The sequence below is a fragment of the Narcine bancroftii genome, chromosome 6, assembly GCF_036971445.1.
Source record: "Narcine bancroftii isolate sNarBan1 chromosome 6, sNarBan1.hap1, whole genome shotgun sequence".
NCBI lineage: Eukaryota > Metazoa > Chordata > Chondrichthyes > Torpediniformes > Narcinidae > Narcine > Narcine bancroftii.
The window spans coordinates 232,440,581-232,459,885 of record NC_091474.1 but is presented as its reverse complement, the minus strand read 5'-3'; the positions used below and the strand labels follow the sequence as shown (position 1 = coordinate 232,459,885).

General features: G+C 39.1%; 1 protein-coding gene across 1 annotated transcript in view; it reads left to right on the top strand.

Moving 5' to 3' along the window:
• anapc1 (anaphase promoting complex subunit 1) overlaps positions 1–19,305 on the top strand; it is a 273,616-nt gene that overhangs the window by 40,364 nt on the left and 213,947 nt on the right. The window contains exons 11-12 of the mRNA XM_069887679.1: positions 4,682–4,777; positions 5,818–5,908. Coding sequence (XP_069743780.1) covers positions 4,682–4,777; positions 5,818–5,908 — 187 coding nt within the window. The remainder of the gene's footprint in view (positions 1–4,681; positions 4,778–5,817; positions 5,909–19,305) is intronic.

The window sequence follows — 19,305 nt, the reverse complement described above, 5'->3', positions numbered from 1 at the left end:
TACAGCATCTGTGGTCTCCTGCATCTCTGTATTATTCGATTCACCACTCAGGTTGTTTTGCATGACATATGAACGATCAAAGAAACTGCTCACACGAACCATCCGAAACTCTCATAATTACACAAAAATATCAATTTATTTATTTATATATATATGTGTCTATTTGTCCAGTGTATGTCATGCTTGTGTGTGACGTGTCTGGTTAAGTGTCTGTGTGTTGGGCACTGACCACCGGAGAACTTTGTTTCATTGGGTTGCACTTGTGCCATCGGATGATAATGAAGTTAAGATACCTTGCACTGATGCAGAATTTTTTCTGCATTCCTTTTGGGACGTTACCGAGCACCTGATAGACAGTAAAGCTAAATTGCAGACATCAGTAACCACCACATCCAATTTCTGCAGCAGGTCACCACAAGCACCAATGTGACAGTAACCTGGTCATGCAAGCTGAAGAATTAATGTAAGGCAGGGCATTGAGGGTCACATATCTGGCTAAGTTTGAAATAATGCTTGGGGATCTCTTGTGTCCCGTTGTCGTCTCGGATCAGGAATTGTTGGTGTGACACCTCGAATGAAAAGCACTACCTTTGACTGTGCAGCAGTACCTGAAATGATGAGGGAGGGTCAGGGTAAATTTGTTTTGGCTTTGGTTTCCCGAGTGAGACTTGAAACCTGCAACCTTCTGACCAAGAGGCAAGTTTGCTACCAATAACTACTTGCAGTCGAAGTCTGAAAATCCAGACTGCTGGCATTTGGGTTGGTCTGGAATTCGGATTTTCCAGACTCTTGGGCAGTACTTTTAAAATTCAAATTTAAGAAGGAATAAAGAAGAGCTTCACAGGGACATTTTAGTCATTTATTCATTTGCAAATGCAGGATGCTTCATTTATCAAAATGAACAGTTTTAAAGAAAAATAAAGTGACCGTTTGTTGTTGTTGTGCATCTGTGGCACTTATGCATGCACCTGTGCACACAAAAGCCCATTAAATTTAAAAGGTTTGAGAGTTTTCAAAAAGTCCAGATATTTGGGTGGTCTGGATTTCTGGTGTTCGGATATTTGGACTTCTACTTATGCAACTAACAACCATCCATACATATGGCCGAAAAAAAACTGTATAAATTAAAAAAAAAATATATATATTTAAGTATAAAAACTGCGTCAGGTCCTGGGGATCCAGGGATTGTTTATTCTGATGGACCAACACGGCGTTGGCCACGGACCAGGAGGGCATTGAGACTCCGCTGCTGCCGAATGGGTTCTATTTTCGGGACACAAATGCGGTGCCATGCCCGATGTTCAAGGTGAGGAGGTGAGCGCAGGCCAGGTGATGACGACAATGGGTCTGTCCAGGACTGGGCCGTGGACGAAGTGCTGTGGCTCCCGCTTAAGAATGTGTCAGCATACGTCTGACTTGCGTCCGTTTTGAGATCCTACCGGGCAGTCAGAACAGAACTTGGACATGTATCGGGGACCATCTGTACAAGGTTTTATCGAGGGCCACTCTCTCACAGGTGTTTTTCTTGCGTTATTCCTAAGGAAGTAATGGGGCCACATTTAAAATATCAGTGTTAATGCCTGTTCCTTCATTACTTTTATCGACTGTTATCTCCCTCTAAAGCCCTTGGTGAAATATGGGGGTGAATCAGGGATATAAGTAAGTCAAGGAAATGGCTTCCACAATACTTTGGTTATTTGTTAATTCAAGTTTCAGCTCAATAGCTAAAATGTAGTGGTTATTTTGTTTTGATGTGTAAAAGGGCCATGTGCAGAAACACATCGTTGCATTTAACATATAAACTATTGCTGCATCCTAAAATGAGTTTAAGACTGGAGTGCAAAGTATGTTTTATTATCAGGGCAGGGAATGCACTGAAACATGAATTGAGTTTATTATTTCCTGTTGCAAAATCTGACTGCCACATGTGGGAGCATCTCATTTGCATTATGATGCCGAGTGTTGATGAAAGAAATAAGCTCTTTCATGTGGCACTTCAATAAGTAATTTAAAAGAGCAAAATAAATTGTGATGTTGCTATGAAAAGGGCAAAATTAAAGCAGGATATTATGTTAAAGCCCAGTTTGGATTGTTTGGACGTCATTTGATACTTCAATTCTGAACCCTCTTAGTTTGGTCTTTGATATTCCCTAGCTCTTTAATTCTCTCTGCAGTCGCATTATAAAAGCAACGTGATTCATTTTACTGAAGAAACCACTTTGGAAATTCTGAGTCGACTTGAAATGTTCACTGGAATGCAACTGTTAATCAGCAAGTCCTGCTTTTGATTTGTGGTTGGTGATAAGTGCTTTGATCTCAGTCTGCGCAGCAGTGAAAGTTGTCTCAAATCCTATTTTAACTTAACCACGTTTCCTTACCACAGAGAAGACTGCCATTCGGCCCACTAGATCAATGCTAATTTGCCTAAAAATTCTATTAATTGCATTCTCCAAGTTAATTCCCTGTAACCTGTGCTTTCTCACAGGCTTAGCAAGTCTCCCCCTGCCCCCCCCCCCCCCCACCCTCAGATCGATCACCTACCTAAAGTAAGGGTAATTTTACAGGAGCCGTTTAACATACAACCACCATGTCTTTGGTATATGAGAAGAAACAGAAAGCCCCGAGGGAAAATCACCAAGTCACGAGGAGAACATGCAAACTCCCCACAGACAGCACCGTTAACATAGCGGTTAAGGCGATGCTTTAGCAAGACCAGTGACCAGGGTTTGAATCCACCGCGGTCTGTCAGGAGTTTGTATGTTCTCCCCATGTCTGCGTGGGTTTCCTCCCACTGTTCAAAAACATTAGGAGCATTTAAGAGACTCCGAGACAGGCACATGGATGAAAGTAAAATAGAGAGTTACATAGTTTGATAGGAATATGTAGGTTGGGACAATATCGAGGGGCAAAGGGCCTGTATTGTGCTGTATGTCTAAATTTAAAAATAACTTGAGCAAATTTCAATATATTTTACTACATTGGTGCAATTATCAATGTTGGATCAGAGAAAGGGGGGTAACACACATAGAATTAACAGGAAGACATCAGTGTTTTATCTTTCTGTGTGGCTGATGGTATATTTGGGCAGCATGTTCGACGTAGCAGTTAGTGTAGTGCTACCACAGTGCCAGCGACCCAGCTTTGAATCCGGCACTGTCTCAGTATTTGTACATTCTCTCCGTCTTTTTTCTGGGTGCTCTGGTTTCCTCCCACATTCAATTAAACATGCGGAGTTGTTCGGTTAATTGGGTGGCACCGCTTTCAGTGGCTGGAATCAGCTTCTACCTGAATGCTCGTACCTCTGCGACAGCAATGCAATGTTAATCAGAGCTGCCGCATTGGAAAATCATCCAGAGCAAATCAACAGCACAAATCTGACCACATTCTCAATATAGACCGTTCATTATTTCAGGCTAATTCATGCTTCCGTCAGCTTTGAGCTCAGTGATAAATACATTGGTTTGAGTGCTCCTAGATTTGTATCTGGAATCTCATTTCCCAGGCAAATGGTTAAAGGTTAGGAAGGAACAACTGTGGTACCTTTTGTTGTTTGAAAAATACTGTCAGCACTTGAGTCCCAACTCAAATTTGACAGATGTCACCCCACAAAAATTACACCAATATGAACCTGAGTTATCAGAGAGATGTTTAGGTGTGGTAGAGAGGTTAGTGTCTTCTTACATTCTACCTGTCTTTGCACAAAGGTGAGGCCCTTCTGGTATGACCTCTGTGACACCCTGACCAAGATCAGGGGAGTCACCTTCCCAGTCGACCCAGAACTTTGTCTTTTGGGGAACTTTACCACAGTTGGTAGATCATTAACCAATTCTTAAATTTACAGAAATTGCCTCATTTGTGGCCAGGAAATGCATAGTAGTAACGTGGAAGTCTGGTTGCCATCTACTCATGGAGTGGTGGTCTTCGGAGATGAATAGCTGCATCCCACTTGAAAAGGTCACTTACAGTCTCAGGAAGGGATCTAAAAATCTGGCAGCCTTATTTAGAACATATTGATAACCCTCTGGTAGCAATATAGGGTGACGATTGCAACTGGCTAGCCAGTAGACCCCTGTAGAGATCTTAACACTGTGATATTATCATGACTCCTATGTTTTACTGTTTGCACTGACAATGGGATGATTTTTTTTGGTGTTTCTTTTTCTTTGTTCTTTCTCTGTTTAATAGGACTTGTATAGGGGGGTGGCAGGAGGGGTTCTCTTGATGTTTTGTGTTTGGTATGATCGTTGATTGTTAAATATATTTAAAATAATTTTAAAAATTACAAACAAAAATTGACACGTGACCCATGTGAAGAAAGTTGTGCAGAACTTGTGGTATTATAAGGGGCCTCCAGAGAGACAAGAACAGTGAGATAAAAGGTTAAAAAAAATGTTGCTGTAGTTCAGATGAAAAAAATGCAGATGGTAAATAGTATTTAAGTAGAAAAAGCATGGAATTAACCAAATGAGCTCCTCAAGAGAGTCTGAAATTAATTTTCATTATATCCACATATCTGAATTCCACTCTTCTGTCTGGTTATAAAATCTTTTCTCTGAACCCTCAAGATGATAGGTATGTAAGAAAAAATGGGGATAAATGTTTATGGGTGAACCCTGATCAGATTACCAGGCTTTAACCTCAGTAGCAACACTTTACCTGATCCTAAATTCTGCTTTCACAGGGAAAAGAATTCCCAGGCCACAAAAGTATTTATCACCAGTGATCTCTGCGGTCAGAAATTCTTGTGTTACTTGGTGGAATCTCGCCATCAGCTGCGGTGAGTGCATTCACTTAAGAGCTTGTCAAACTTACAAGACCTTGGCGTTCTGGATAATCTGGATGAATATTTGGAAGGACAATTTAAAATGAAAACATGGAGATTTGAAATAAAGCAGAAAATATTCAGCGTTCAGGTAGCATCTGGGCAGAGAGGAGCAGGGTTGATCTCTCCTAGTTCCTTATGGTAAATTTGGTTTTAACCAGGAACCCCCTTGTTTTCCTACTTTGCTCTCAGTATGGTCTTTCTTTTTTTTTAAGATTAGTTAGAGGGGATTTTGCAATAAAAAAAATTTTTTCCTCTCTTTTTTATTTTGATTTTTCTAGAGGAGATTTATGGTTAATATATATTTGTTAAATTTCTTACATGCTTGCAAATACATGAATGTAATGTAACCCTTGTGTATAAGTTCGATATAACTCAATAAACAGATTGAAAAAGAGTTGATCTGCTTTAAAAGCTCTTCAACCTGAAATGTGGAAGTTTTCTCTCTCCACAGATGGTGTCTGACTCACTACATATTTCCAGTTTTATAAGAAACTATAAATGGGGATCCAGCGTGTTTTTGTTTGATTTAATTTGGGGACTCGGATACATAACTCATTCCAAGCTATGTTGCACTCTTCTCCAGAGGTGCTTGATTTTGCTGTAATTTATATTATTACACAAGCTTAAAGATTTTTAGTACATTTATTTAATTGCCATGTAAATGCATAATTTCTGACCATTACTCTACCTTCCATTCAGAGAATGTTATTTACTGATGTTCAGAAATTGAGTGAAATCCACAAGAGAAAAAAGTTACAGACAGGACGAACTTGTAAGGGCTTTACTTGCACATCCCAGACATTTTCCCGCATCACACATTCCTTCTGGAAATTTGATGAGATTTAAAGATTGTACAATTCATTTTTAAATGTTTGCTGTGGTGCTTTCCCATTGAAAAAATTTGGTCAAGCACCTGGTTGCTTACTCAGTGTTGGGAAATGCTGGTGACCTGCCATTCTTAGGCCTCATGCCTCCGCTTAAATCCTCAACAGGTGTGTGAAATTTGAAGAAAGCAGTACTTTAACTCAGCTAATATTTGGAACGATTACAATCATACAAGCAAAAGATGCTGCTCCTCTGGAGGTGAGTTGAACCCTGCGTGCAGAATCCGCGCACAATCGCTAATAATTGACAATGTTTTTCCTCTGAATTTTCCTTTAATTGAGATCGGTGTTAGGATCCCTGTCATTTGCTGTGATTCAGCTTAGCTGGGCTTACCTGTATTTCAAGCTCTGTCTGCCTAATTTCTCCCTTCTCCTTGTGCACTGCAGCAGGAGACATCCATTCAAATTGAAATGGGACCACTTTTGGAATGGTATCCTTAAACTGATGTATGGTTCTCACATGATCTTGTCCAATTTCATACCCACGACATTCACCGGGCTACTGCCAGGACAAGAGGGCCTGAATGATAGGGAGAGGTTAGATCGGCTGGGTCTTTATTCCAAAGAGCGTCGGAAGCTGAGCAATGACCTTGGAGAGGTTTATTAAATGATCAGGGTCATAAATAAAGTGAATGCTCACAATCATTTTCCCGGGATAGGTGATTCTTATACAGGAGGACAGGATCGAAGGGCCAACTTTTTCACTTAGATGGTGGAGCGTATCTGGAGTGAGTTACCAGAAACAGGTACAGATACAACATTCAGAAACATTTGAACTGGTGTATGGATCAGAAGGACCTTGAAGAATATGGATCAAAAGCAGGAAATTGGACTAGCTCGTTCGGTTGGTATGGATGTGTTAGAACCGCCGAACAAAAGTAGCCCCTTCAGCCCATCTAGTCGCTGCAGAACTCTTTATTCCACCAGATCCTCTCAGTCTGCACCCAGGCAAGAGCCCTCCATACCCCAACTATTCTTGTACTTCAATGTTGAAACAAGCCAGCATTAACCATGTCTGCTCATTCCACACTTTCACCATCCTCTGAGTGAAGAAGTTCCCCCTAATGTTCCCCTTAAACATTTCACTTTTTGTTATCCTCTAGTTCTTGCCCAATCCATCTTCAATGGAAAAAGCCTGCTTGCATCTACTCTATCAATATCCCTCTTAATTTTGAACACTTTTATCTAATTGTTCATTCTTCTACACTCTAGGGAATAAAGTCTGAACATATTCAAACTTTCCCTACAACTCAACTTGAGAAGTCCCGGCAACATCCTTGTAAATTTTCTCTGCGCTCTTTCAATCTTAGTGACCTCTTCCCTGCAGCTAGTTGACTAAAACTACATGCAATACTCCAAATTTGGTCTCATCATTGTTTCCTACAACTTCAACAAAACATCCCAACTCCTTTATACAATACTTTTATGAAGGCCAACATGCCAAAAAGCTTTCTTTACGACCTTATCTACCTGTGGTGCTACTTTCAAGGAGTTGCATATCTATATTCCAATATCTATCTGTTCTGCCACATTCCACAACTCCCTCCCATTTACCTGTAAGTCCTACCCTTGTTTGTCCTCCCAAAATGCAACACATCACACTTGTCCACATTAAATTCCATCTACCAGTTGACAGCCCATTTTTCCAACTGGTCCAGATCCTTCTGCAAGCTTTGAAAGTCTTTCTTGCTGTCCACTACACTCCCAATCTTAATATCAGATTTTAAAATCTAATTTATCACATAATTACTGGACATTATCTCATGACAAACAGAAATGGACCAAGTGTTGATCTCTGAGGTACACCACCAGTCACAGTCTGAGAGTCAATCCTCTGCTATCACTCTCTGGCTTCTCCCACAAAGCCAATGTCTATAATACATTTTATTACCTCATCCTGGAAGCCAAGTGAACCTTTTGACTAACCTTCTGTGCAGGACTTGCTAAAGTCCATGGAGACACATCTACTACCTCTCCTTCATCAATTTTCCTGTAAACTCGAAGATTGATTAGCCATGATCTACCACACAAAGCTATCTTGACTATCCAAGTAATTGTATATCAGGACTTTTCCAACATTTCACCCCCCTACTGATGTCAGGCACACTGGCCTAGAATCTCCCAGATTATTTTTAGAGCTTTCTTAAACAACTTTACCGATCCTCCGGTACCTCACCTGTGTCTAAAGAAGTTTCAAAAACCTCTGGTAGGGGCCCTACAATTTATGCACAAGCCTCTCTCATGGCCCAAGGGAATATCTTGTCAGCTTGGGGATTTACCCACTGTTACAAGATCAAACCAGCAACCACAAAGAAGGCATATCACACAGGGGTAAAGATGAACAATTACTTTATTAACAAAAATTCACCTTCAAACTTTAATTCAAAATCCCCCCTTTTATAACAATGCCCACTGGTTACTATGCAAATTTCTATAACAGTGTAAAACTAATAAATTCCACAGCCTAAATATAACATATGTAATCAAAGTCTAAGTTATATTTCCAACCAGCCCACAGAAAAACTTAGACACAAAACACATAAGACTCACAAAACTTCGATCTCAACCGAAGCAAAGATCATAAACAAAATTCAGTTTGTTTGGTAAACTGAAGCCAAAAGATCTTTGAGAGAGAGAGAGAGAGAGAGAGAGAGAGCACAAAATTCGAAGTTGTCTTGTGTTGCTTGCAGACAGAGGAACAATGGCTTGGTCCGGATCCTTCTGGCTGCCTTCGGAATGTTCCTCCCTTTCAAAATGTCCAACATTCTAAACTGTCTTTCAGACAAAGACTCATGTTTTGGGCCTCCTTCCACTCCACAGCCATACCCAGTGGTGGTTTGTCTTCCAAATCCAGAAATTTTTAGATCATTTTCTGCACTTCCCAGTCCATCATCTCCCACTCTCTCAGCAGTCCACCTTCACCTTGGCTCTTAAAGGCAAACTGTCTCTTTTTAACATAAAACCAAACAACACATAGGTCAATACACAACACAGAACTCTGTAACACCACCTTTATTTGACTCAAGACAGCAAACATCTCCTCCTCTTTAATCTCTATGGGGTCCATGACCTCACCTGTTTTGCCTCACATCTGTAGACTGTGTACATCTCCCATGTAAATACAGATGCAAAAGCCCATTGCAGATATACTCAATGTCTTTGGTTCTATGTGTAAATAACCATTTTGATCTTTAAAAGGACTAATTTTGACCCTTTTTGTCCTTTTGCTCTTAATTTATCTGTAGGATCCTTGAGGAATTTTTTTCACATTGTCCACCAGAGCAACCTTGTGCCTTTTAGGACTTCTGATGTTTTCCTTAAATGTTGTCTTGCTCCTCATTTGTTTCTTGTTGCCCATGTCTGCTCTGCACCCCCTTTCTCATTATCCAGAGCTTTAATATCTTTCGAAAAAACAAGGTTGCTTTGACCTGTTAGTTTTGCCTTTAATTTTGACAGGAACACACAAACTTTGTACCCCCAAAATTTCACTTTTGTGGCCTCCCACTTATTAATCGCAACTTTGCCACCCAATCCACACTTGCCAGATTCTTTCTGATTCTATCGAAAGTGGGCTTTCTCCATTTTAAAATCTCAACCTGAGGACCAGACTTATTCCTTTCCACAATTATCTCAAAACTAATGGGATTATGATCACTAGATCCAAAGTGTTCCCTTGCACACTTCTGTCACATGCCCTGTCTCATTCCCTCATAGGAGATCTAATGTTAGACTCTCCCTTGTTTGGTCATCAATATAGAGATTAAAGAAATTTTCCAGACAAACTCGCCCATCCAGCTCCTTTACTGTATGAGACTCCCAGTCAATATGTGCGAAGTTAAAATCATCTACTGTCACAACCTTATGTTTCTTTCTATTGTCTGTGATTGTTACAAGAACAAACCAGCAACCACAAAGAAGGCATATCACACCAATGAACAATTACTTTATTAATAAAATTTCACCTTCAAACTTTAATTCAAAATCCCCCCTTTTTTAACAATGCCCACTGGTTAATATACAAATTTCTATAACAGTGTAAAACGAATAAATTCCCCAGCCTAAATATAACATATGTAATTAAAGTCTAAGTTATATTTCCAACCAGCCCACAGAAAAAAACTTAGACACAAAACTCATAAGACTCACAAAACTTTGATTACAATCTAAGTAAAGATCTCAAACAAAATTCAGTTTGTTTGGTAAATTGAAGCCAAAAAATCTTTTAGAGAGAGAGAGAGAGAGAGAGCACAAAATTTGAAGTGGTCTGCTTCTGTTGCTTGAAGAGAGAAGAAAAAAATGCTTAGTCCGCATCCTTCTGGCTACCTTCAGAATCTTCATCCCTTTTAAAATGCCCAACATTCCAAACTGCCTCCCAGACAATGACTCATGCTTGGGCCTCCTTCCACTCCACAGTCACACCCAGCCGTGGTTTGTCTTCCAAGTCCAGAAATCTCTAGATCATCTTCTGCACATGCCCAGTCCATCTCTCACTTTCTCTGCAGTCCACCTTCACCTTGGCTCTCAAAGGCAAACTGTCACTTTTTAACATAAAACCACAATACACATAGGTCAATACACAACACAGAACTCTGTAACACCTCCCCTGTTTAAAAAAAATTGGTTGACAAGAACAAATTTTTTAACAATTAATGGATATTACATAAATAAAATGAAATAAACACTCCATTTTTACAGTAAGTATGTCATTAGATTCTATTCTACCCAGATTAACATATTGACAGATAATCTATTACACTATCCGTCCCCTTTATGTGTGTAATAATTCAATCATACTCTTGTAATAGTAAGCTCCAGTTCAATAACCGTCTGTTCTTATTTTCCATTTTAGACAAAAAAACTAATGGATTATGATCAGTATATATTATTAATGGTTTTTGAGCAGTACAAATATACACATCAAAATGTTGCAACGCTAAAACAAGTGCTAATAACTCTTTCTGAATGGTCGAGTAATTTCGTTGATGATCGTTAAACTTTTTCGAGAAGCACAAAATAGGATGTTCTATTCCATCACCATCCTTCTGTAACAATACAGCATCAACCGCTTTGTCACTGGCGTCCAAGGCTAAAGAGAATGGCTTTTCAAAGTTAGGGAGCACAAGTACAGCTGATAGCATAAAATGGCCTTTAACTTCAGAAACGCTTCCTGGCATGCATCTGACCAGATAAATTTTTCTTTCTTTCCAAGTAGTTTTGTTAATGGGAGTGCAATTTCTGCAAAGTTTTTACAAAATCAACGATAGTAGCCAATCACACCTAGAAATCTCCGAAGCGCTTTCTTATTACCAGGGATAGGGAATGCAGTGATAGCCAATACTTTCACTCCAACTGGTGCCACCTGTCCCTGTCCTACCACATAACCCAGATAAATTACAGTGGCATGTCCAAACTCACTCTTGTGCAAATTCTCTGTGAGGTGCGCTTCCACCAGTCTCTGAAATAACTGCTCTAATTCAAGCATGTGTTCTTCTCATGTATTCGTACTAATTACTAAATCATCGATATAGGCTCCTGTGTGCTCTGAACCCTGAATGACTGCATTAATCATTCTCTGAAATGTGCCAAGTGCATTTTTCATCCCAAAAGGCATAACATTATACTCATACAATCCCGAAGGTGTAACAAATGCAGAAATCTCCCTGCCTTTCTCTGTCAAAGGAACACACTAGTATCCTCTTAAGAGATCAATCTTTGTAAGAAACTTGCCTTCCCCACCTTACCTATACAATCATCTATTCTGGGAATAGGGAACGCATTAGTCTTTGTCACCATGTTTACCTTTCGATAATCTGTACTGAACCTAATTGAGCCATCTGGCTTTGGCACCAGAATACAGGGTGAACTCCAATTTGAATTTGATTTTTGGATGATGTCATTTTTGAGCATATAATCCACCTCTTGATTCAACAATCTGCCCTTTTCCTGATTAACTCGGTAAGGATGCTGCATCACCGACCTCCACATCATGACAAGCCACAGTAGTTCTTTTTGGAACATCTGGGAATATATTCTTAAATTTCATAAGTAATGTCTTCATTTCTTCCCTTTCTAATTTAGTCAAATGCATTAACTTGGTTTCTAAGTTTTGCAAAACTGTGGAATTTTCCAGTCTGGGGCTTATCACTTTCTGTGCTCCATGACCTTCCACGAAACTTATCTCCTCCTTACTTTTCTCCATAACTAGCACCTTGGTTGGAATCCTAGACTCCCCCTCAGTCATTTCTCAAAGTAAGGTTTAACATGACAGACCTGTGTCTCTCTTCAACAATCAGGCATCTCAATGACATGGTTAATTTTTGATTTCACCTTATATGGTCCTGAAAACCAAGCTCTCAAAGGGTTTGACTGCATTGGAAACAAAACCAATACTTTGTCACTAGGTTTAATGTCCCTAATTTTTGCTTTTTGATTATACCGAATTTTCATTTTTCCCTGAGCAGTTTTTAAATTTTCCATTGCCATCTCGCAAGACTGATGTAATCTCTTTTTAAATTTTGAATACATAATCGAACAGATTTGATTGTATATCATTATGTATCCACTGTTCCTTCAACAATAGTAATGGACCCCTGACTTCATGACCAAACACCAACTCAAATGGACTAAAGCCAAGAGACTCCTGAGTTGCCTCTCTAACAGCAAACAATAACAAATGGATTCCTTCTTCCCAATCCTTTTTATTTTCCACACAATAAGCCCTCATCATATTTTTCACAGTTAAATGGAACCTTTCCAAGGCCCCTTGACTTTCAGGATGATAGACAGACGACACAATTTGATGGGCTCCCAATTCATACAACACCTGTTGAAATATTCCAGACATAAAATGACTCCCTTGGTCCGACTGAATTTACCTTGGTTGGCCAAACAGTGTGAAAAAATGTAGCATAGCCTTCACAATCGTCTTCACTTTAATGTTTCTCAGGGGAATAGCCTCTGGAAACCTTGACGCTGTGCACATGAGTGTTAACAAATATTCATTTCCCACCTTGGTTTTTGGCAATGGGCCAACATAATCCACTATCACTTTTGAGAAGGGCTCCCCGAAAGCAGGGATGGGTTGTAAAGGTGCCACTGGTGGTCCTTGATTAGGCTTGCCCACCAGTAACAAGTGTGGCAGGTTCTACAAAAGTTCACAGCATCCTTTCTTAATTTTGGCCAATAAAACTGTTTCCTTATCTTTTCTACCATCTTTTTCACTCCAAGATGACCTCCTAAAGATGTACTATGAGGCAACTTTAATATTTAATTCCTGTAAGTTTTAGGAATTACAACTTGCCTTATTACCACCCAGTTTTCACTGGCAGGTATAACTTGTGGTCTCCACTTTCTCATCAATATTCCATCTTGAACAAAGTAACCTACTGGCACAGTTTCAATCTCCTGGTTAGACAGAATCTTATCTCTTATCCCAGCAAGATCAGGATCATGCTTTTGTCTAGCTATTAATTCTTCTCTTGATAACATCAAAGCTGGATCCTTAGGTTTGTCCCTCAATGCTTGCCTCCAGTACAGGATCATCACAGACTTTCTCTACCTCTACCTTTTTTCTAGACATGGATCTAGTAATGGCACACGCAGGGTAGATTTCCAAATTCTTTTTGGACTCAAACCAATGGCTTACTTGTGCGTTTCACCACAGGTATGACTTTACCCTCTGCTAAATCATTTCCTCACAAAAGAGAAACCCCGTCCACCGGCAGACTTGATCTTATCCCTATCGTAACCGGGCCATTAACTAAGTCTGATTTCATCACTATTCTATGCAAAGGTGTAGTCTCTGCTTCACCATCAGTCCCTTTAATCAAATTCACATCTCCAGATTCGGTGTCCTCACCAAAGTTCAAAATGTTGCTTAATATGTGATTAGGCTGTTCCAGTATCCCGCAGGATTTTAACTGGCACTTGATTGGATCCTTCTTTAACCAAAATGAAACCTTCATTCATGAATGGTTTAAAAATATCCCTAACTTTCTCACTCTGAACACAGGCGGATGGTACTATCCCTTTCTCTTTCTTCCTTTTCAGTACAGGACAATTTGCTATTATGTGCCCTGGCTTCTTACAATAGTGACAAATAACACTCGAAAATTTTTCCTTCACCCATTTCTCTTCCTCTCTTCCTTTAACCTCACTTATAGATTTTCTTTCTACTCTACTTGGATTATCAGCAGTATTCCTTTGAAAAGTTTTCCCTGGTGTCCACTTAGGCTTGTGGGTTAAAGCATATTCCTCTGGGAATTTAACGAATTCTTGCCGTTTTTATATTTTTCTCTGCCAAGTACACTTGAATATTGTCAGGAACACAATTTTTAATCTCCTCAATCAGAATGATTTCCCTCAATAAATCAAAATTATTTTCTACTTTCATTGCGGCACACCACCGATCAAAACACACAACCTTCCTATAAACAAAATCCAGGTAAGATTGGGTTGTTGCTTTTTTTAAACTCCTGAACTTTTGTCTATAAGCCTCTGGGACTAGTTCATAAGATCGGAGTATAGCCTGCTTTACGAATTTGTAATCAGCTGCTTGTTGTACATTGAGACACGAGTATACCTGTTGGGCTTTCCCTTTAAGAACACTTTGTAGCAGGAGTGACCACTGGTCTGGTGGCCATTTTAAATTTACAGCTACTTTCTCAAAATGCTTAAAATACTGGTCTATTTCAGCTTCATCAAATGGGGGAACTAACCTCACTTCTCTACTGACCAGAAACCTCTCCTCCTGACCAGCACGTGGGTTTTGGGCTTCTTCCTCTCCTTGGGTTAGGGTCTACCTCAATTTAGCTAGTTCTAGCTCAAGTTTCCGTTGTTTTTCTCTCTCCTCCCTTGCGGCTGCCCTTTCATCCCTTTCTGTCTCCCTTACTGCTTCCAGTTCGGCTTTCCTATCTGCCTCTCTTTTTTCCTCTCTCTCTCTCTCTTCCCTTTCTGCCTGCCTTACTGCTTCCCGTTCGGCTTTCCTTTCTGCCTCTCTTTTTTCCTCTCTCTCTCTCTCTCTTCCATTTCTGCCTGCCTTACTGCTTCCCGTTCGGCTTTCCTTTCTGCCTCTCTTTTTTTCCCTCTAACTCTAGTTTTCTCAAAGCCAACTGTACTTCCTCTGAAGTTTTCTCCTTTGGAAATTGTTCTAATGCAGCTTCTTCAAATACCCCCTTTCCTACATAGTGCTTAACAATCTTTCGGACAATTTCCTTTTTTTTCATCCCAATTCTTACTGTAAGAAGTTTTAACTTGCCAAATATAACCATCAGTTCTGACTTTTTAGCCATTTTTAAATTAACCACTGAAGGGTTCGCGATGAACTGGTCAATATTCATTGTTGCTGGTTTTTCTGCTGGTCATTTATACACTCACCATTTATTTTTAATTTCAAGCTGAAGGTTGAGTCTAACTCAGACGACTGATAATTAAGCACAAATCAATTGTCCCTAAAGCTTCCAAATTGGTTTGATCCCGGACGATATACCCAAATTATGTTACAAGATCAAACCAGCATCCACAAAGAAGGCAGATCACTCAGGGGTAAAGATGAACAATTACTTTATTAACAAAATTTCACCTTCAAATTTAATTCAAAATCCCCCCCTTTTATAACAATGCTGACTGGTTAATATACAAATTTCTATAACAATGTAAAACTAATAAATTCCCCAGCCTAAATATAACATATGTAATCAAAGTCTAAGTTATATTTCCAACCAGCCCACAGAAAAATATTTAGACATAAAACTCACAAAACTTCGATTACAATCGAAGTAAAGATTGTAAACAAAATTCAGTTTGTTTGGTAAACTGAAGCCAAAATATCTTTTAGAGAGAGAGAGAGAGCACAAAATTCAAAGTGGTCTTCTTGTGTTGCTTGCAGACAGAGGAACAATGGCTTGGTCTGGATCCTTCTGGGTACCTTCGGAATGTTCCTCCCTTTCAAAATGCCCAACATTATAAACTACCTCCCAGACAATGACTCATGTTTTGGGCCTCCTTCCACTCCACAGCCATGCCCAGCCGTGGCTTGTCTTCCAAGTCCAGAAATCTCTAGATCATCTTCTGCACATGCCCAGTCTGTCTACTTACAAATTTACTCCTCCAATTCTTGCTGACTATTGGGTGGTTTATAATATATTCCTCCTAATGTGGCTATCACTTTCTCATTCCTCAGTACCACCTCAGTGGATGACCCCTCTTGTCTATCCTGTCTGTGCACTGTCGTGACACTTTCCCTGACTAGTAAAGCCATGCCTCCCTCTCTATTACGTCTAAAACAGTGGAACCCTAGAACATTAAGCTCTCAGTCCTGGGCCTCCTTCAACCAAGTCTCAGGGCTGATATCTTAATATCTTCATTGAAATAACTGCAACTCAGAGCATCATTCCCACCATATTCAACCTTTCTATACCTGCCTTTGCCTGCAGGCCCAACATCTTTTTCCACAACCTGCTCTCGTGCACTGATTCCCATGGAACTATATGGCAAACATTCCTCAAGGATTGCTCCCCTTCCAGGTGGGTGGAAGAGCCTGTTCTGTGCTGTATGATCCATGGCTCCCATTTCTTCACATTTCAAAATCTTAGTTTTACTGCTAGAAAAAGACCCTTTTGCCCATTTTGTCCATGCTAACCAAGTTTTCTACCCATGCTAATCCCATTTACCTATGCTTAGCCCATGGCCCTTGTCTTGGGTAAACTTATACCTCTCATTTTGTTTGTTTTAGATTGGTCACAGCGTTTGAGCTACCGAAAGAAAATAGACACACACACCGAGAGCAGTTCAGTTTATACAAATGTTTATTACAAATTCAAAAGCTGATTTCACACTACAATATGCAAGCCCTTCCCAACTATACTTATCAACGCTTGGACTGGTCCCAACTGCCGAAGAGAGGCAATGACTCCACACTTGTCGTAGGTTGTCAGGGCGCCGGTAGCAGCTTGTCCACCTCCCCTGACCGGGATGTTGGCTGGACTCCAGAAGTTCTTCTTCTTGCTGAGAGATGTTGCCACCTCTTGGAGAGTCTCAAACTTCAGCAGCGGGACCATGGCTTATATTACCCAAAAGCTGCTTACCCACCTATTCCCAGCACAGCAACAAAGATAAGCAAGCAAGCTAGCATGCTAGGCTTCTAACGAATAACATAATTTTCAGCTTATCACTTTGAATACAATGGTTTATTTTGCATCAAGGCTAGGCTTCTGACAGTCTGTGACCAAAACAAGCAGGAAGATTAAATGTTCTTGGTACACAGATGTCCTTTAAATTCCACCAAGGGGCCAGAGATGCTGTTATCTGACGAAAGGACATCTGTGTACCAAGAACATTTAATCTTCCTGCTTGCTTATGTCTGCTGATTCTAAAACACAAGCAGGTTCTCAGCCTTGCAGAACCCAGAGCTGCAAGTTTAAAAAAACAGGTTAGAATCTTCCATTACAGCCCTGTAAACATTTGCTATCCATGTACCTGTCTAAATGTCATTTAGAACCATAGAACATTACAGCACAGAAACAGGCCTCTTCGGCCCTTCTAGTCTGTGCCGAACTATTTTTTTTGCCTCATCCCACTGTCCTGCACCGTCTATAGCCCTTCATTCATGTACCTGTCCAAATTCCTCTTTTTTTTATTTAATTTTTTATTTTTCACACCATAAACCACATTGACCATGATACATACATTTTCCTTTTCAAATATATACAGTGTCATTTTCTCCCCCCACTCCCTCCTCCCATCCCACCCTCCCTACCTCCCCCCCATCCATTTAAAGTACAAAATCTAAGATACATTAAACCAGTCAAACAATGTTGTCATTCAATAAAAATAAACAAGAAATTCCACTGAGTCAATTCTTTTCATTTCCTTCTTCTTTCGTTAATTTAGGTAGTGAATGTCCCCGGTAGGTTTTCTCTATTGTGTTTCATGTAAGGCTCCCATATTTGTTCAAATATTTCAATATTATTTCTTAAACTATATGTTATTTTTTCTAATGGAATACATTTATTCATTTCTATATACCATTATTGTATTTTCAAATTATCTTCCAATTTCCAGGTTGACATAATACATTTTTTTGCTACGGCTAGAGCTATCTTAACAAATCTTTTTTGTGCACCATCCAAATCAATTCCAAATTCTTTGTTTTTTATGTTACTTAGGAGGAAGATCTCTGGATTTTTTGGTATATTGTTTTCTGTAATTTTATTTAATATCTGGTTTAGATCTTCCCAAAATTTTTCTACTTTCTCACATGTCCAGATTGCATGAATTGTTGTTCCCATTTCTTTTTTACATCGAAAACATCTGTCAGATACTGTTGGGTCCCATTTATTTAACTTTTGAGGTGTAATGTATAGCCTGTGTATCCAGTTATATTGTATCATACGTAACCTTGTATTTATTGTATTTCTCATCGTTCCGGAACATAACTTCTCCCATGTTTCCTTTTTTATCTTTATATTTAAATCTTGTTCCCATTTTTGTTTAGTTTTACCATTTGTTTCCTCATTCTCCTTTTCTTGCAGTTTAATATACATATTTGTTATAAATCTTTTGATTATCATTGTGTCTGTAATCACATATTCAAAGCTACTTCCCTCTTGTAACCTCAGACTGCTTCCTAATTTGTCCTTCAAGTAGGATCTCAATTGGTAATATGCCAGCACTGTATCTTGAGTTATATTGTATTTATCTTTCATTTGTTCAAAGGATAATAATCTATTTCCTGAAAAACAATTTTCTATTCTTTTGATCCCTTTTTTCTCCCATTCTCTAAAGGAAAGGTTATCTATTGTAAAAGGGAGTAACTGATTTTGCGTCAATATTAGTTTTGGTAATTGGTAATTTGTTTTATTCCTTTCTACATGAATCTTCTTACAAATATTGAGTAGATGATGTAATACTGGAAAACTCCTACCTTGTACCAATTTTTCATCCCATTTATATAATATGTGTTCAGGTATCTTTTCCCCTATTTTATCTAGTTCTAATCTAGTCCAATCTGGCTTTTCCCTTGTTTGGTAAAAATCTGATAGGTATCTTAATTGTGCGGCTCTATAATAATTTTTAAAGTTGTAAGCCTCCTTGTTTATACCATTCTGTTAATTTATCTAGTGCTATCCTTGGTTTCCCCCCTTTCCATAAAAATTTCCTTATTATTTTCTTTAACTCCTTGAAGAATTTCTCTGTCAAGTGTATTGGCAATGCCTGAAATAGGTATAATATCCTTGGGAAAATGTTCATTTTAATACAGTTTATCCTTCCTATTAGTGTTAATGGTAAATCTTTACAATGCTCTAAATCGTCCTGTAATTTTTTCATTAGTGGATAATAATTGAGTTTATATAGATGGCCGAGATTTTTATTTATTTGTATACCTAGGTATCTTATTGCTTGCATTTGCCATCTGAATGGTGATTCCTTCTTAAATTTTGAGAAATCCGCATTATTCATTGGCATTGCTTCACTTTTCTTTACGTTAATCTTGTAACCCGACACTTCTCCATATTCCTTCAATTTCTTATGTAATTCTTTTATTGATATTTCTGGTTCTGTTAAGTATACTATAACATCATCCGCAAATAAATTGAT